Below are 20,662 nucleotides of genomic sequence, written 5' to 3'. Positions count from 1 at the left end.
ACACGTGTGTTTATTTTGAAAAAATAGTTTACATTTGTGAAATAAGCTCCTTTATAAACCGCTTACCCACAATTCCTTTTCCTCTTCCCTGTCTGAACCGCCGCCATGAAGTGAGTGCAGTCTGTGATCATCCATTAACATCTTTAATGTTATTGTGTATAATCGCATGTTAGAGTGTTCATCGGTTAATGGTAAACATGATAACTCTGTAATAACTCTTATTTCCGATGTGCAGGGTCGAGCTGTGCAGTTTTAGTGGATATAAAATCTACCCCGGCCATGGCCGGCGCTACGCCAGGATCGATGGAAAGGTAAAGCCAAACTCAGTCAGATCCGGTTCGGGTTCGGGTTTATTCGGTGAACCGCGTCTGCACACGAGCGGTCAGATTCCGTTATTAACGTTAGACTAGCTTTAGCTTTAGTGGGGCCTGTCAGAGCTAATGTGCTAGCATAGCAAACAATCGGGTACCTCAGTGACTGAAACTGTGTGAGAGAGTTGAGTTTAACTAGATTTACAGTTAAAAAACAAATAAGAACATGTTCTGGGAAATGAAATGTGTGTTATGATGCTCGTGTGTGTGTGTGTGTGTGTGTGTGTGTGTGTGTGTGTGTGTGTCGGGCATAAACGCATTGTTGTGCTTAACCGGTTTAATGTCATACAAACGTATGTAACACACAAACCACTCAAAGTAACATCATTTGAAATATAAAGCTCTTATAATGTTACTGTTCGAAAGTTTGGGCTCACTAATAATGGTTTTGGAAAAGTTAAAGTAGGGCAGAGCGGGCACAGCCTATCAGTTTGTGTAAATCCAGAATATTTATTGTTTCCCACATTAATATCACACATGTCTAGTACAGTTATGAGGTTATGTTTCATTAATACAGTGTTTACTTTTTACTTGATTTACGCTGAAAGAATGGAAGTGAAATGTGACAACATGCCCCATAGGTACATGACCAAATAACAGCTGAAAATGTTCATCAATATACAAGACAAACTAAAATATTTTGTCAACAAAATACAATTATTAACTTTTTAAAACAAAATAAAATAAGCATTTGAGTTCGACTAGGAAAAAAACACATCGCTAAACAGTTCAAAACATAATAATAATGAATAATTTCTGAACATTATTCACCCTTTTCTCATGGTTTCTCAAAAGAATTCATAAAAGAATTCATATTTCTAATAGGGGCTCATTGTAACTCATCTCAACTGTTTAATAACTGATATAAGATTACAATAATAATGGATTTGTCTTATTTTAAATAAACACAAACAGGTGAGAACTAAACTTAAGTAGTAAATGTACTTTTGCTATGGTTAAATACATGTTCAGTAATATCTTCCAGAGTTTTTTTATTTTGCCGTGATTTTTTTCCCTCTAAATAATGTTGCTATGGCAACTAGTAGTTTGTTCATCCTGGCGTGTGGAAAGGGTTAAACACGCGTGTTATAACTGACCTGTCGCTCTTCTGCAGGTCTTCCAGTTCCTGAACGCTAAATGTGAGTCTGCCTTCCTGTCCAAGAGGAACCCCAGGCAGATCAACTGGACCGTCCTGTACCGCCGCAAGCACAAGAAGGGCCAGTCCGTGAGTTTGACCCCTCCAGCTCTCCGTAGAGGGTTCCTCTCAGTGTAACGCGTGCTGTAAGTGTGTGTGTGTGTGTGTGTGTGTGTGGCAGGAAGAGGTGTCTAAGAAGCGCACGCGGCGCGCGGTGAAGTTCCAGCGGGCCATCACTGGAGCGTCTCTGGCAGAGATCCTGGCCAAGAGGAACCAGAAGCCGGAAGTGCGGAAAGCCCAGAGAGAGCAGGCCATCAGGTGTGTGTGTGTGTGTGTGTGTGTGTGTGTGTGTGTGTGTGTGTGTGGGGCTAATGATGAATGTTGGGCCTAAACTCTGAACCCTGACATTACCCAAAAATGAACATTAGCCCATAATTTACTCTCCCTCAGCTCATCTGATTCAAGATTCAAGAGTTTTATTTGTCACATACACAGTTATATACACAATATACAACTGGCAGTGAAATGTAAACAGGTCCGCTCCATGGACAGTGCAAATAACAGTTACAAGAAATTAAAATAGAAATAGAATAAAATTAGAATAAAAAGTATTAACATAAGTAGAATTATAAATAAATCAAGTAAAAGATAAAAATAGGAAATAAGATAAAAATAAAAATATAAAAAATATGTGGATATGATAAGTGAGATAAACTGTAGACTTAGAAATAAGTGGTTAACATAAATATATATATATATATATATAAAGAAGTATAATGTGCAAGGTTTATTACAGGTTGTTACACAGTAACAATAGGAACGTAAAGTGCAGTGCAGTGGCAGTATGTGGATGTTAATGTTTAAACTGTATGTTTATGCGTGTGCGGGGTGAAGTGAGTCACGTGACTGAGTTCAGGAGTCTGATGGCCTGGGGGAAGAAACTCCTCCTGAGGTGTGTGACATTCTTCTCTCAGAGCAATAAAATCTGATTATATTACACAAGTCCAGGCTAATCCAAGCTTTAGAAATGGATTCATTGCTCCATAATAAGTGCATCTGTGTGTCATATAACTGCTCCACACGGGGTTAATAAAGGCCTTCTGAAGCGATGCGTTTGTGTGAGAAAAATATCCATATTTAAAACTTCATCAAGTAAACTTTCGGCCTCCGCCTTCCCTGTTCAGTTTCTGGAGAAAGTGTGTAAAGTTCCCGATGGAAAGACTAACACATCAGACACAGATCTGGGGCCTGTTCCATGATGGTAGTTTAACAAACTCAGGGTTACAGGATTAGTTTTGAGTTGACCAAACCAATCTATTCAGGCTTTGTTGGTCCCATGATGCGGATCACCAGCTTCCTCTGTCAACTCAGGCTTTGATCCGGAGTTTAGGAGCTGTGACATCATCAGTGAACAGCCAATCACAGGCTGTGGATCAGTGACACTGAGATTCACTTCTCACGAGAGAAGCAGTGAGATTGATTTCTCTCTTCGGCAGAATATACATGATTAAAATATTAAGAATTGAAACAAATGTACACAGGAGGAAGAAAAGAGCTGTTTATGAAAGTGGACAACTTTAAGAAAATATTCACTACGTCAGTGCAAGTAAAAGTTATGAAGTTAGTTTAGTTGATTTATAGAGAGAATTGAACATTTAAACTCGCATGTAGTCATTTTAATAGCTTTATTTATTTTAAAGCGTATTTTTTATGATCTTTATATAGGCTATTTATATTAATTTTAACTATGTGCCTATTAATGATTGAACTAAAATGATACATGTGTAATTGATTACGGGTATAATAATTACTTAAATGATATCTAAGTCATTGAAAATTATTATATTAAATAAGCATTGTTAAAAGCCAGACACTTTAGTCTTTAAAAACCATTTGCTCTGTAGTGACCTTTACTTTGGAGTAGAAACAGGGGGCGTGGCTTCATTGCATCAGAGGCGTGTCACTTTGCTCACAGCTGATTGGTCCAATTTCAGTTTGAGATCTCTTATCCAGAACATAACCTGCCCTGGAGCAGGTTAGCCGTGGAGCGTAAGCTACTATGGAGATGAACACAGCTAAAAGCCAAACCACTTTAACGGCACCTAAAACCCAGGATTAGCACAAGCTAAGCTCCAACACATCTGGCTAGCAGCTAAACCGGCTTCATGGTATCGGCCCCTGGAGTTTCACTTTCAACATTCAACACTTTTACACAGAAAATTAATAAAATAAACTCTCCGTCTAATGTTCCCTGAAGGTGATTTAAATGTGATGTGGATGTCACAGACTCTGAGTTAGGGTTGTAGACGTTGACCTTTGACCCCAGCGGCTCAGATCTGTGCTTTAGTGATGTCAGAGTCCAGTGTGAACCGAAGTTTATTTAGTGTGCAGGCAATATAACACACACAGATTAAGATCCAAAGCGCTCTTAAACATTAATGATGCGATCCGTTGTGCTTTGCTTGAGCGGTCACACTCTGACCTCTGACCCTTCACTGCCACCCCATGAGCATCAGTGTGAACCTACACAGGTATTTTTATAACCTCCTCCGTTTAAAAAAACAATCGCGTCCACACAAGCATGGTTTAAAAAAAATCTCAGTCCAAATGAAAACGCAAAACCGCGCTGTGATTGGCTGCCTGATCTCCACATGGGTCCACGGAGGGATGCTATTGGCTCAGTGAAACCCTTCTGCAAGTTTACTCTGGACTCAGTGACAGGAACTGTATATACACATGGGCAGGCTCAAGTGGACGGAAGCTTCACACACTTGCCTTACTATGGGCTAACTGCGCATGTATCTGTATGTGATAAGCGCTGTTAGCAGAGTTATTAAAAGCTACATCCGCCATTGCATAGACTCGACTCATGTAACGTTAAACAAAAGCGATAACGGCGCACAAATAAAGGAGAGAACGGCTTAACAAGCCGAAATCTCCGGTTTCACCATCTGCACGACAGCGCTGTAACCGGAGATACTAAAAATAATTTTTTCCTCCTCCTCCAGATGCTCATTTAATGAAGTGCTGTTTGTTCAGCCAGGTGCTAACAGCACATTACACATTCCTCTGTGATAAAGGGCTATTAATAGCCCGTCTCAGTCTTAGAGTGAGTTCTGTGCTGTCATGAGTCAGTGATGGAGGAGTCAAGTGTTCAGCTCAGGTGTATCAGAAAAAGGTTCATTACTCGAAGCTTTTCACATCAGAGCTCGACGAGGAAAGAGGGAAAGCGCTGGGGAAAAATCTTCACCCTGGCCGGAGTTTTCAAAAAAGTCTGGTTTCAGGAACCGGAGACTGCGACGAACAGCCGAACCGCGTAGAAAAGCTGCGGTTTTGAAAATACCCGTGTTCGTGTGGACAGGGCCTCAGTTTCATCAGTCATGAACTGACCCTTTAGCACGAGCAGACGAGCCGCTGTATCTCTTCATCACGCTAACACACACACACACACACACACACACACACACACACACTACTGCAAATAGACCAAGAGCAAGTCGCAGGTGCTCAACACTCGTCATCATTAAGGCCGTTTTCACACTAAGTCCGCACCAAGGTAAAATGCTTAAATATAGGGAAAATATCGATATATCGGTCGATCACTAAATAAGATTAAACTAAGTAACTGAGGGCGTTTTCACAGCTGAGAGTCGGCACCAAAGTCCAAACCAAAGTTCATGTTTTGATACATTTTATACATTGGGTTAGTTTTGGTTTGGTTTCACATTGTAATTATGCGAGCGCACTAAAGAACTGCACATGACACACGCGTGTCCACTCGTCATCATCATGTGAGCGCACTAAAGAACTGCACATGACACACGCGTGTCCACTCGTCATCATCATGCGAGTGCACTAAAGAACTGCACATGACACACGCGTGTCCACTCGTCTTCATCATGCGAGCGCACTAAAGAACTGCACATGACACACGCGTGTCCACTCGTCATCATCATGCGAGTGCACTATAGAACTGCACATGACACACGCGTGTCCACTCGTCATCATCATGCGAGTGCACTAAAGAACTGCACATGACACACGCGTGTCCACTCGTCTTCATCATGCGAGTGCACTAAAGAACTGCACATGACACACGCGTGTCCACTCGTCATCATCATGCGAGTGCACTAAAGAACTGCACATGACACACGCGTGTCCACTCGTCTTCATCATGTGGGGCATCTGGACTGTGATTGGTTTGTAAACGAGTGAATGAACGGACGAATATCGCTCCACTATTGAACAGTCGCATTGCTGGACTATTTTCTGTTCGTCACGTTTAAAGTGGACATTTCAAGCTTTATATTCACATATTCCTCATGTTTGTGAGGCAGTATCTGCTGAGTTTAGGTTTGAGACGCTGCAGTTCATGTGTAAAGCATGTGATCGCTCCCGCCATTATTGTCTGCTATAGACTATTAGCTTATTTATTAAATCAAGGCAATTATCTGATTAAACGTTGATTAAAATTAACATACAATTTATACGAAACGAAATTCACATTAAAGAAAGGCTTTCTACGCAAAATCATACATTTCTTTTAAAATCATTCTGCGCATCTTTTCATAATCAATGTAGCCGAGATGAAGTGTAAAAATAACATTATAATATTTAAACATAAACGGGAACTTCCTGTAAATGCTCTGAGAGTCTGAACCGTACAGAAAATGCTTTCACACTAGAAACGAACCGAAGCTTTGTTCAGTTTGATCTGGACTGAGACGACCTCTTTTTGTCGGACCAAATTTCGTCTGTTTGGTTTCACACCGGCCATTTTGATTCAGACCAAACTGAAATGAGCTGCTGATCTATATAATCCACTCCTATCAGGAGACGGGAACTCCACTAAATCTGCATATAGTGCGGGAATTGAAGATCGGATCTGCGGAGACACATTTATGTGCCCAAGTGTAAATGAAATGGTTTTGATAAATCGGAGAGCTTTTCATAAAAGCCGAAATGTGTCCAGATGTGGCTATTACAGTAGTTGGAGCATTAATCAGCATAGAGTGGCTCACACATTCAGGGCTGTGATTGGCTCACACATTCAGGGCTGTGATTGGCTCACACATTCAGGGCTGTGATTGGCTCACACATTCAGGGCTGTGATTGGCTCACACATTCAGGGCTGTGATTGGCTCACACATTCAGGGCTGTGATTGGCTCACACATTCAGGGCTGTGATTGGCTCACACATTCAGACGGTTCAACCCTAACCTACTCTTAATCTGATCTTTCAGGGCTGCCAAGGAGGCCAAGAAGGCTAAGCAGGCGACGAAGAAGCCATCCGCCCAGAGCACCAAGGTTAGCCTAGCTTTATTCTGCCCCGTCAGCTGATGGACCAAGGTTAGCCTAGCTTTATTCTGCCCCGTCAGCTGATGGACCAAGGTTAGCCTAGCTTTATTCTGCCCCGTCAGCTGATGGACCAAGGTTAGCCTAGCTTTATTCTGCCCCGTCAGCTGATGGACCAAGGTTAGCCTAGCTTTATTCTGCCCCGTCAGCTGATGGACCAAGGTTAGCCTAGCTTTATTCTGCCCCGTCAGCTGATGGACCAAGGTTAGCCTAGCTTTATTCTGCCCCGTCAGCTGATGGACCAAGGTTAGCCTAGCTTTATTCTGCCCCGTCAGCTGATGGACCAAGGTTAGCCTAGCTTTATTCTGCCCCATCAGCTGATGGACCAAGGTTAGCCTAGCTTTATTCTGCCCCATCAGCTGATGGACCAAGGTTAGCCTAGCTTTATTCTGCCCCATCAGCTGATGGACCAAGGTTAGCCTAGCGTTATTCTGCCCCGTCAGCTGATGGCTCAAGGTTAGCCTAGCGTTATTCTGCCCCGTCAGCTGATGGACCAAGGTTAGCCTAGCTTTATTCTGCCCCATCAGCTGATGGACCAAGGTTAGCCTAGCTTTATTCTGCCCCATCAGCTGATGGCTCAAGGTTAGCCTAGTGTTATTCTGCCCCATCAGCTGATGGCTCAAGGTTAGCCTAGCGTTATTCTGCCCCGTCAGCTGATGGCTCAAGGTTAGCCTAGCGTTATTCTGCCCCGTCAGCTGATGGACCAAGGTTAGCCTAGCTTTATTCTGCCCCATCAGCTGATGGACCAAGGTTAGCCTAGCTTTATTCTGCCCCATCAGCTGATGGACCAAGGTTAGCCTAGTGTTATTCTGCCCCATCAGCTGATGGACCAAGGTTAGCCTAGCGTTATTCTGCCCCATCAGCTGATGGCTCAAGGTTAGCCTAGCGTTATTCTGCCCCGTCAGCTGATGGACCAAGGTTAGCCTAGCGTTATTCTGCCCCGTCAGCTGATGGACCAAGGTTAGCCTAGCTTTATTCTGCCCCATCAGCTGATGGACCAAGGTTAGCCTAGTGTTATTCTGCCCCATCAGCTGATGGACCAAGGTTAGCCTAGCGTTATTCTGCCCCATCAGCTGATGGACCAAGGTTAGCCTAGCGTTATTCTGCCCCATCAGCTGATGGCTCAAGGTTAGCCTAGCGTTATTCTGCCCCGTCAGCTGATGGACCAAGGTTAGCCTAGCGTTATTCTGCCCCGTCAGCTGATGGACCAAGGTTAGCCTAGCTTTATTCTGCCCCATCAGCTGATGGACCAAGGTTAGCCTAGCGTTATTCTGCCCCATCAGCTGATGGACCAAGGTTAGCCTAGCGTTATTCTGCCCCGTCAGCTGATGGACCAAGGTTAGCCTAGCGTTATTCTGCCCCATCAGCTGATGGACCAAGGTTAGCCTAGCGTTATTCTGCCCCATCAGCTGATGGACCAAGGTTAGCCTAGTGTTATTCTGCCCCGTCAGCTGATGGACCAAGGTTAGCCTAGCTTTATTCTGCCCCGTCAGCTGATGGACCAAGGTTAGCCTAGTGTTATTCTGCCCCATCAGCTGATGGCTCAAGGTTAGCCTAGCGTTATTCTGCACCGTCAGCTGATGGCTCAAGGTTAGCCTAGCGTTATTCTGCCCCGTCAGCTGATGGACCAAGGTTAGCCTAGCGTTATTCTGCCCCGTCAGCTGATGGACCAAGGTTAGCCTAGCTTTATTCTGCCCCGTCAGCTGATGGACCAAGGTTAGCCTAGCGTTATTCTGCCCCGTCAGCTGATGGACCAAGGTTAGCCTAGCTTTATTCTGCCCCGTCAGCTGATGGACCAAGGTTAGCCTAGCGTTATTCTGCCCCGTCAGCTGATGGACCAAGGTTAGCCTAGCGTTATTCTGCCCCATCAGCTGATGGACCAAGGTTAGCCTAGCGTTATTCTGCCCCATCAGCTGATGGACCAAGGTTAGCCTAGCGTTATTCTGCCCCGTCAGCTGATGGCTCAAGGTTAGCCTAGCGTTATTCTGCCCCGTCAGCTGATGGACCAAGGTTAGCCTAGCTTTATTCTGCCCCGTCAGCTGATGGACCAAGGTTAGCCTAGCTTTATTCTGCCCCGTCAGCTGATGGACCAAGGTTAGCCTAGCGTTATTCTGCCCCATCAGCTGATGGCTCCTCATGTGTTGCCCCTTCAGGCGTTGCAGGGTGACATTCTGTCGCTTCTGTGTCATAAGGTGGCATAGAGCAGAAGGCCTGCGTCTACACCTGGTGCCCTTTACCCGCGGGCGCTCAGTGTCATTGCTAGTCCTACACGTCTGTGCTAATGCTAATGCTGTAGTGTGTGTGTTCTTCAGTCGCTAACGTGTGGTTTGTGTTTTAGGCCCCTTCTAAATCTGCACCGAAACAGAAGATCGCCAAGCCCATGAAGGTCAACGCCCCTCGCGTCGGCGGAAAGCGCTAGGCTAGGCTAGTGTGTTTGAGTTAATAAAGGGTTCACATTCAAACTCACGTGTCCTGGATTTCATTGATGATCAGTGACATTAACGTTATTAATACTTTGATTTGCAAACGGCTGAACTGCCGCGCATCTTTGGAGTTTGTGTTCTGAGTATATTTTGCAGAACGCCGTCCTAATATCTCCGGCAGGTGAAGTTAGCTAATGCTAAATAATGACACCGCGGACCTAGTCTCATTAACAGTTTTCTCTTACTAATCATATTTCATATCTGTTGAATTTACGTTTTTAAATGATTTAGACTGATTCTTAGGAAAGTTAGCAATGGCTTTATTAGAGGAAGAATGTAGTTTTCCGTGGATTGATTTGCATTAGTTTTACTACTAATACCCTGTTTAAACTATTACCACTATAACTGTTTTTATTTTATTTGTAATAAACCATGTTAATTATCATGACAGCAGTAATAGAGACGAATGAATGTGCAGTAACTGCCTTAAAGAAATGTAAAATCCTCTGCTCAGTAATGATCAGTTCTTCTCCTGTCTCTGAAAATGTCTGATTTTTTCCTCCTCCTCCAGATGCTTATTTAATGAAGTGCTGTTTGTTCAGCCAGGTGCTAACAGCACATTACACATTCCTCTGTGATAAAGGGCTATTAATAACCCGTCTCAGTCTTACAGTGAGTTCTGTGCTGTCATGAGTCAGTGATGGAGGAGTCAAGCGTTCAGCTCAGGTGTATCAGAAAAAGGTTCATTACTCGAAGCTTTTCACATCAGAGCTCGACGAGGAAAGAGGGAAAGCGCTGGGGAAAAATCTTTTGCAAACATTATCTTACAAGCAAAAATGAATGAATGAATGCAACAATGTATTAAATACATGACAATCTGTTCCATTGCATACTAGTTTAGTTTATTTATTTATTTAACAGGGACCATGCACGACACTAATGTTGTGCCAGAGTTAGCTAAATAGCTCATTTGCATCTGTGGTCCCTGGGCAGGATGATGTTCAATACAATTACAGCATTCAATTACAATCCAAGAGAGAGGGAAAAAAAGTAAATGCACAAATATCATATCACAAATGTTAAATCACATAAGAAGAAAAAAATATATATATTTAAAGATCACACGATTGATTTTTCTTAAACCATGATTTCAGTTCTGTTTTGATGATGTACACTCTCTAATATGAACAGGCAGTGAGTTCCATCTTTCCGCAGCTCTATATGAGAACGCTGATTGTCCAAAGGCAGTTTTCTTAAATTTAACTGAACAATCGCCTCTAACGGATGCCCTGGTTTCCCTAAGGTTGTCTTTACAGAAAGTCATACACTGTTTAAGAGGTGGTGGCGCAAGATCATGAATTAATTTACACATCAAACACACATCTGCAAAGAATAAAAAACTATCAAACGTCAATCATTTATAATGTCTGAAGGCACCTCCGTGTTTTATCTAAAACTTTCACAGTTTGTTTATAGAGAATATATAATGGCTTCAATGTTGTTACACTTGCTTGAGATCAGCTTGTAGCACAATAAGATAAATGCGGAAAAATCATTGTGTGCATAAGTTTAGCAGCAGCCAGAGGTAATTTCTTCCTAATATTCCTAAAAATTATTAAGCTTGCTCTAACACAAATACAAACCTTTTGTATATGTTTCTTAATTTAAGTTTGAATCTATAATCATACCCTGGTATTTACAATATTTATTGCTTTACCTTTAATTAAAATATCTGGCTGATGCTTATCATTTCTTTTTAGTTTTACTCACATTAAGAGTGAGACATGAATGATTTAACCAATCTGAGATTTTGTTCATAGCAGCTTGTTGTTTTGTTTTAGCATAAGTATAAATTACTGTATCATCTGGAACTGAACCTCTGGACACACTGTGGGCAAATCGTTAATATATAAACTAAATAAAATTGTTTCAAGAATAGATCCCTGTGGGACTCCAATAGTGCAGTCGAGAAAGGAAGAGCATATACCATTAATTCTTGTACATTGTTTCCTTAAATGTAGATATGATTCCATCCATGTTATTGTATTAATAGAAAAAATAAACTTTGACAATTTAGATAAAAGTACATTATGGTTAACAGTGTCAGAAGCCTTCTTAAAATCAAGGAAGACAGCACCAACTAAAAAGATTACATTTTGTATTGTGAATGTGGACATTTTTCCTGTTTGTAAGCAAATAAAACTCATGAATAAAGGAAGTAGACTAAATAAATGCAGGTGCATAAACACACACACACACACATAAAGGCTGCAGAACAAAAGCCGAATATATTATCAGCCTTATTGGGCGAACTCAAATGAAAGTGTTCCACATTTCAGAACCATGACAAAGTCTCGCAGAAATAAACTAGCGCAATACAACACTTCTCTGAATCAGAGTATGAAGCAGTCGTGTGTGTGTGTGTGTGTGTGTGTGTGTGTGTGTGTGTGTGTGTGTGTGTGTGTGTGTGTGTGTGTGTGTGTGTGTGTGTGTGTGTGTGTGTGTGTGTGTGTGTGTGTGTGTGAAACGAAGCTTCGGACGTCATTGGTCACGTGATTTTGATAGAACGAATCCAGCATCAATACAAAGCTTCACTGAAGATCGTTTCATTTTTTTGACACAGCTTTGGTGTCGCAGTTAGCATCACTATCATGAGTTCAGAAGTCGAGCGTTGTTTGAGATTCAGAGGGTTTGATCAATCTTGAGTTCATCTTATTCTCTTCTCAGTATCACCCAGAGGTGGACAGGAACTCAGCACATTTACTTGAGTACTAGACTTAAGTACACTTTTTGAGTATCTGTACTTCCCTTGAGTAGTATTTTTTCTGGAAACTTATGACTTTTACTTCACTACATTTGAAAGACAAATATCGTACTTTTTACTCCATTACATTTCTAAGGCCCTCGAAGTAGAAAGTCGTAGCCGCTTTGAAAGTCAGTGGATGATTTGTTTTCTTCTTTAAAGCGTGATTTTTTATTTTTATTTTTATTTTTGCAGACAGCCTATCAGTAATCACTCTTGTAGGATCCCATGAAGTTCAATGATTTCCAAGTATTTTTTGAACACTAATCAATTGATGGCAAAATAGAAGGCGGCAGAACCATAGTTAAAACTAGACTAAAACTAAAACAATTCAGATGCCTAAAATGTTATAGTCAAAAGACTGACTATAACTAAATCCAAATTTGCTGTCAAAATTAACACTGGTATGAAGTATGATTGGTCAAATGATTTTTAAGTTGCCATAGCCTTGTGGATAGAGCGCTAACACATAGGTAACATTCGACAATGTTAGTTAGCATGCTAAAGCGTAGTTGGGCTAATAATGTTAACTGAAGTCCTTTCAGAAATATGTTTTTACATAATCCTGTCAAATAAACACAATGTAGAAACCTTTCTTTTCTAGTATGATTTTGACTTTGATAATAGCTTTGTAACTTTTAAACAAGTATTTAAATGAGTTCAAGGTCTGCTAGCATGTCAGATGGAGCATGACTGTCTTAAACACCCATGATGGAGCAGTGCATTCATACAACAATGCAACAATAATAAAATAATGTGTTTACTTTTACTTTTGATACTTAAGTACTTTTAAAAGCAAGTACTTCTGTACTTTTACTTAAGTAAAAATCTATCTTTACAACTTTCACTTGTAATGGAGTAATATTTAACCAATAGTACTTTTACTTTTACTCAAGTAATGGAGTTGTGTAGTTTGTCCACCTCTGGTATCACCTGTTCTTGTTGCCATGGCACATCTTACCCATCGGCCTGTTCTGCAAACACCAGTGACGTCAGAGTTTGGCGACCTCTGCTGTTGGTCTTGGGTGTTGCTGTTTGGTACCTGCTTCCACAATCATCAGCCAATCGGAAACACCTGCGACCGGTGCTTCAGGAGCTCCTTTGAAGAGTTTCTCCAGTTGAGCCAAGAGAGGCTTTGAGGACTTTGGATTTGGCCTTTGCTTATGTTTGGTTTGATTGTTTGCTGCACTTATTCTTCAACATTACATTACATTTCCAACCATGCACTTTGCCTTACACACTGATGTTACTGATAGAGACAGAAACACAGTTATTTCCTTTAATTGATTTAATTCTATTATTCAATGTCACTTTATTTTTGGTAATTAAACTTTAATTTTGAGCCTAATATTTGGTTTGCGTGCTCATCCGTCCGGAGTTTCATTGCTAGTAAACGACTGGGTTTTGAAGAATTAAAATAGTAAGTTTGTCTTGTTTTGTGTATGAGGAATTCTGAACGGTGCCTCAGAAGAGAGTTAATCTCTTTTTTAATCAGTTCCTTCTGTAAGGCTGTGTGATCGTTAAAATTATGTTGCAGGGAAGCATCAAGGGTGGCATGTTTTAATTCTAAAGCTTCCAATTTGGCTATACGTGCTTTATTTCGTGTTGAGGCATATAAAGTGGTGTTGCTCCTTTTACCACCTCCCAAAGTATCCTTGGATCACGAACAGAGCGACATTAAATTCTGTAAAATTTGTTTCAAACTGAGTTTTGAATGTTTCATCTCGCAGTAAGGAAGCATTAAAACGCCACCTGGAGGCTTTAGTGGAAGATGGGCAAACAATATATGGGTTTGTGATCAGACCAGGTAACCGAAATGTAATGCGCATTTTGAATATTTTGAAATAAATCTTTTGAGGCAAAGATAAAATCTAGCTTTGAAAAGGATTTGTGTCTCGCTGAGTAAAAAGAGAAGTCTTTTAAAGAAGGGTTTAACAAATGCTAAATGTCGACCATGCCTGTATCGGATGCCCAGTGGTGCAACGCCTCAGATGCAAGATGTTGATCCCTAGTCTCGCAGCCACCTGATCTGTCCATGCCGCTGTCCCACACCGCATTGAAATCCGCCCCAATGACTAAATCAAACCCTGTGAGATCAAGCAAAGGTTTAGTTAATAGTTGGAAAAAAGTGCGATCAAATGAATTAGGGGCATAAGCCGAAATAAGTGCAATGTTTTTCCCATCCATGCAAATCTTTGCAATGGCTATCCGACCTGCATCGTCTGCCCAAGAGTCAATCACATTAAATTTTTGTTTGCGTTTACACAAAACCATTACCCTTTTATAATTAGTAGCTGCAGATGAAGTTGCAATAGGGTGATAAAACTTATTAGCTAATCGACCCACATCTTTGCACAATAAGTGTGACTCCTGAATCATAGCAAAATCTATATTTTTCTTCCAGAGAAATTCTAGTATAGTGGTCCTTTTGTGTGGAACATTAAGACCCCTGGCGTTGACTGAAATAAAATTAAGAGCTGTCATATGCTAGAAAAATTTGTGAAAAAGGAAAAGAAAAATTTCTGAATTGCAGAAGAGAAGTCTGGATCCATAGAAGAAAAACATAGTAATTAAACTACAGACCGATAGCATTAACAGCACATTTAGGTAAAGTAATGGAAGAAATGATCACAGATCGGTTAATGTATCATATGGCGAAAACACATTTCTCCCCATAAAAAAATGGTTTTAGACATGGAAAGGGAACAATGGACTCAATTATTAAATTGGAATCAGATATTAGGAAAGCTTTGATTAATAAAGAAACTCTAATAGCAGTTTTCTTTGACGTAGAGAAAGCTTACGATATGTTATGGAAGTTTGTTGATCAAATTAGATCAAATTGGAATAGATGGAAAATTATATAATTGGATTAAAGAGTTTTTAATTGAAAGAAATATTAAAGTAAAGATTGGGGAATATATATCAAGGAAATGAATAATTGAGAATGGAGCTCCTCAGGGTAGTGTCATGAGTCCTTATTTATTATTATGATTAATGATGTGTTTGCAACAATAGATAAGAATATAAATAAATCGTTGTTCGCTGATGATGGAGCTCTGTGGCTTAGAGGAAGGAATGTAGATTATATTAATAAAATGCCATTAGTTTTAAAACATGTTGAGAGGTGGTCGAACAAATGGGGTTTTACATTCTCAGTGGAGAAAACCAAATATATTGTTTTTCAAATAAAAGGTCAAGTATTGATTTAAAGATGAAATTATATAATAAAGAGATAGAACAAGTTAAAGAGATACGATTTTTAGGTTTGATTCAAAAGTTACATGGAATTTACACATAAATAAGATGGAGGATACACTTATAATGCGTGTTTATATTGGGACTATTTCAGGCCGGTCTGGTAGGAGCCTCTGCGGAGGAGCACAGTCCCTGCGTGACTCGCCATAGACCCAAACACAGAGAAGTAGATCCGGCTGCAATGTTCTTCCGCAAGACTCATGCATTTCTGTTTATTACAAATAAACAAAATATATAATACAGATGAACAATTGATAAAGCTTGGGTTGCTGAATATTAGATCCCTTTCCCCAAAAGCGCTTATTGTTAATGATATTATTACAGATAATAATCTAGATGTGCTCTGTTTGACAGAAACCTGGCTAAAACCTGACGACTACATTACCTTAAATGAGTCCACCCCCCAAGATTATTGTTATAAACATGAGCCGCGTCTGAAAGGTAAAGGGGGAGGGGTTGCTGTAATTTATAATAATATCTTCAGTATTACTCAGAAGTCTAGTTTCAAATATAATTCCTTCGAAGTTTTGCTGCTTTATGTAACGCTATGTAGTGTACATGATAAAACCCGTTCAACATTTGTGTTAGCTACTGTATACAGGCCACCTGGGCATAATACAGACTTTATCAAAGAATTTGCTGATTTTCTATCAGAGTTAGTACTGGCCGTAGATAAAGTACTAATTGTTGGTGATTTTAATATCCATGTTGACAACGGAAAAGACGTATTGGGATTAGCATTTAAAGACACACTAAACTCTATTGGAGTTAGGCAACACGTGTCAGGAGCCACTCATCGCCATAATCATACTTTAGACCTAATATTGTCACATGGAATAAATGTTGATACCGTTGAAATTCTGCAGCAGAGCGATGACATCTCAGATCATTACTTAGTATCATGTATACTTAATTTAGCTAAGGTTGCAAAGCCGCCCCCTCGCTTTAAAAATGGCAGGACAATCACTGCCGCTACTAAAGATTGCTTTTTAAATAATCTCCCTCATCAGTATCATCTGCTCAGCATCCCAGATAGTATAGAAGAACTCGATGTTGCAACAGAAACTATTGACTCTCTCTTTTGCAGTACTTTAGACACAGTTGCTCCTCTGCGCTTAAAGAAGATTAAAGAAAATAGTCCAACGCCGTGGTACAACGAGCACACCCGGGCCCTTAAAACAGCAGCCAGAAAAATGGAGCGCAGCTGGAAGAAAACAAAATTAGAGGTATTTCGTAATTCGTGGAAAGAGCACATGATCACATACAGAAAGGCTGTAAAAACTGCTAGATCTGCTTATTTCTCAACTCTCTTGGAAGAAAACAAACACAACCCAAGGTATTTATTCGATACAGTGGCTAAATTAACCAAAAATAAAGCTTCAACTTCTGATGATTGTAAACAGCACAGCAGTAATGACTTTATGAACTTCTTCACATGTAAGATTGATAATATTAGGAAAAATTTTTTAACCATGCAGCCGTCTAATACAGCATCACATCAGACAGAGCATTGTAGTGTCACTGAGGAAAAATTACACTCATTCACTGCTATAGGAGAAGAAGAATTGGCTAAACTCGTTAAATCATCAAAATCGACAACATGTATGCTCGACCCTATACCAACTAGGCTATTAAAAGAGATGCTACCAGAGGTCATAGATCCTCTTCTTAATATCATTAATTCATCTTTGTCATTAGGATATGTACCGAAAACTTTTAAGTTGGCAATTATTAAACCACTTATTAAAAAACCGCAACTTGATCCTACAGATTTAGTCAATTATAGACCAATCTCAAATCTACCCTTTCTGTCAAAAATACTTGAAAAGGCAGTGTCTTCACAATTATGTTCCTTTTTAGAAAGAAATGGTATCTGTGAGGATTTCCAGTCAGGATTTAGACCGTATCATAGCACTGAGACTGCTCTCGTCAGAGTTACAAATGATTTGCTCTTATCATCCGATCGTGGCTGTATCTCTCTATTAGTGTTACTCGATCTTAGCGCTGCATTTGATACTATCGACCACAACATTCTTTTGAATAGACTCGAAAATTATGTAGGTATTAGTGGAATTGCATTATCATGGTTTAAATCATACCTATGCGACCGTTATCAGTTTGTAGTAGTAAATGAAGATATGTCACACCGATCGCAAGTTCAGTATGGAGTACCGCAAGGCTCAGTGCTAGGACCGCTACTCTTCACCCTGTACATGCTACCACTGGGAGATATCATTAGGAAGCATGGCGTTAGTTTTCATTGTTATGCTGACGATACTCAGCTCTATATTTCTTCACGCCCTAAAGAAACTTACCAATTCACAAGATTAACGGAATGCATAGCTGATATAAAACATTGGATGACTGGTAATTTCCAGCAACTCAATTCAGAAAAAACTGAATTTTTAATTATTGGACAAAAAAGCTCCACAAGTAGTAACCTAGAATACTGTCTAACACTTGATGGCTGTTCTGTCAAGTCCTCTGGTCAGTGAGGAACCTGGGTGTGCTCTTTGATACCAATCTTTCGTTTGAAAGCCACGTTTCTAGCATCTGTAAAACTGCTTTCTACCATCTTAAAAATATATCTAAATTACGGCACATGCTCTCAATGCAAAATGCTGAACAGTTAGTTCATGCGTTCATGACCTCAAGGTTAGATTATTGTAATGCTCTACTGGGTGGTTGCCCTGCTCGCTTAATAAATAAACTCCAGCTGGTCCAAAACGCAGCAGCTCGAGTTCTTACTAGAACCAGGAAGTATGACCATATTAGCCCAGTTCTGTCAACACTGCACTGGCTGCCTATTAAACATCGCATAAATTTTAAAATCTTACTTATTACTTACAAAGCACTAAATGGTTTAGCTCCCCAATACTTGAGCGAGCTCTTAACATATTATACTCCATCACGTCTACTGCGGTCTCAAAATTCTGGCCAGTTGATCATACCGAGAATATCCAAATCAACTGCAGGCGGTCGATCGTTTTCCTATTTAGCTCCGAAACTCTGGAACAGTCTTCCTAACATTGTTCGGGAAGCAGACACACTCTGTCAGTTTAAATCTAGACTAAAAACACATCTCTTTACTGTGGCATACACATAAAACACTTTTTCAATGAAATGATTGTTAGGCTGCATTAACTAGGTCAGCCGGAACCGGGAACACTTCCCATAACACCTGATGTACTCGTGACATCATCAGAAGAATGGCATCTACGCTAATGTTAGTCTCTCTGTTTTATCCCGAGGTTTACTGCAGTCAGCCGGATCCGGGCCGTATCCAGATCAGATGGTGGACCTGCGCCCAGAGAAGACCAACACAGGACCCCGAAGTGTCTGGGAGACCGTGATTAGACTCCCCCTGAAACTGCCTCATCGTCACGGCATCTCAATAAACCCGTCTCCTGCGTGTTGCCTCCGATCATTCGAATATTGCACTTTAATAATTATTTAATCAACATCATCCTCAATAAACCCGTCTCCAGCATGTTGCCCCCGGTCCCTCGAATATTCTGATCTATTATGACCTCCGAGCTGTAAAACTGCCAGAATAATAATAATAATAAGCTGTTTGTTAATTGGCCAGAGGAGAACTGGCACCCCGACTGAGCCTGGTTTCTCCCAAGGTTTATTTTTCTCCATTAGGTCACCTAATGGGGTTTTGGTTTCCTTGCCACTGTTGCCTCTGGCTTGGCGTGCTCAGTTGGGGACACAAAAATTTTTCAACTAAACATCGAAATACATCTAAATAATAAACTAAATTAACCATTTAAACTAAATTACTGATCAAATTATTGATCTAAAGCCCACACTGTCACTGTATGATACTTGAAATTTTTCCAGAATGGCTATACAGCTGAATAAAATTATGCTGCATTATTTTCCTGTTTAACACTGTAAAGCTGCTTTGAAACAATCTACATTGTTAAAAGCGCTATATAAATAAAGTTGACTTGACTTGACTTGACTTGACTTTATTAACCGCTAGAGCGCAGAAAGTTACGGACTGCAGCTTTAAGTTTATTATACTAGGCTTATGTACTATTATTACATACAGGTGGAAGAGGCTCAGACTTACAAATTAAATAATGTAGTAATATTAGAAACATGACAAGTTTGTGTTTTACAGGTGGAATAAAGGAGGAAGAAGGGCCGGGTCAGAGCTCAGATGGGTCCTATCAGCCTAAATATGGCTCTTCAGTATATAGAGACTAGAAGCAATCGCACAAACTGTTTGCTACAAATGCAGGTTCATTTTCAGCACCGGAAAGTGCGTGTGTGTGAGAGACGGAGAGACAGGCTGAATCCGAAATCGCCCCGGCCACTATTTGAGGGGACAGTCATTCGTAGTGGTGTCCGAAACCATAGTGGACGTTACTGAGTGCATTCATTCAATCCCACAATGCACCGCAATAACTAGTGTACAGCTGATGTACACACAACGGCTGTCTGAATTCACTCACTTGTTTTCATTCACTCTTTCAAGTGAACTGTATTAGTGAACTAAAGTAGGTAATAGTCAGGGGCGGGGCCAGAGGGGGGGCCTGGGGAGGCACGGGCCACCCCCAAATTGTAATTGGCCACCCCAAGTGCCCCCCCCACTCCATCAGAGTCGGAATGTAATATGTTGTTGGACTTGTCAGTATTAATTCTTTACTAGTAGTTCTATAATATTTTACAGTGCATTGATTTGGCCACTGCACTCATCCCCCTGTTGGGTGTGGAGCGCCTCCGCACTGGGGAGGAACCACTCTACCGTGACCTGTTGTTATCGGAGTAAATAGCGGGCACAAACGGACGGCGAAGTGCGGTGCTTGGTTGGTTTCTCTGCTTAAAAGCTTATAAAAAATTATTTGCGCACAAAATTAAACTAAAACTAAGCCAATTCAAGAGCCAGAAGACGCGAATGAGAAGTTGCGCATTCTGTGAGAAGATTGCGTGTGCGCTCATCCGAAGTGCGCAAACCCGAATCTCAGATAGCGCACAAATATTGAGTTCTCTTTCAAGTCTTGCGTTTAACGGACAAATTCACACAAAAATGGTCAACATGACCGTATTGAGTATCCTAGAAACTAATATTATTGCTGTCTATGTTTTTAATGTTAATCAAACAACAAAAGACAAGGAAATCACTCACTGCTCTAGCTTTTGTAACTTTAATAACAATCTCTAATGTTATTTTACATTTTCTTACTGATATTCAATGTCTGGCTCGGGTTATGTATATAACCCTTGTTCCCTGAGAAAGGGAACGAGCACTGCATCGGAACGACGAATTTGGGTGGGGACACTCCCTAAGCAACAGCGTATCTGA

General features: G+C 40.7%; 1 protein-coding gene across 1 annotated transcript; it reads left to right on the top strand.

Annotated features, from left to right (window-relative positions):
* Nucleotides 1–80: 80 nt before the first annotated feature.
* On the top strand, nucleotides 81–9,323 carry rpl24 (ribosomal protein L24). The gene is made up of 6 exons (XM_079813595.1): nucleotides 81–110; nucleotides 236–311; nucleotides 1,486–1,596; nucleotides 1,688–1,824; nucleotides 6,750–6,813; nucleotides 9,200–9,323. Exons 1-6 carry the CDS (start codon nucleotides 106–108, stop codon nucleotides 9,278–9,280), a joined length of 474 nt encoding a protein of 157 aa, XP_079669721.1. The 5' UTR covers nucleotides 81–105; the 3' UTR covers nucleotides 9,281–9,323.
* The last annotated feature ends 11,339 nt before the right edge of the window (nucleotides 9,324–20,662 follow it).

The sequence above is a fragment of the Gobio gobio genome, assembly GCF_949357685.1.
Source record: "Gobio gobio genome assembly, chromosome: 3".
In the NCBI taxonomy this organism is placed as follows: Eukaryota; Metazoa; Chordata; class Actinopteri; order Cypriniformes; family Gobionidae; genus Gobio; species Gobio gobio.
The sequence above is the reverse complement of the archived record's forward strand: the minus strand, read 5'-3'. Positions and strand labels throughout refer to the sequence as shown.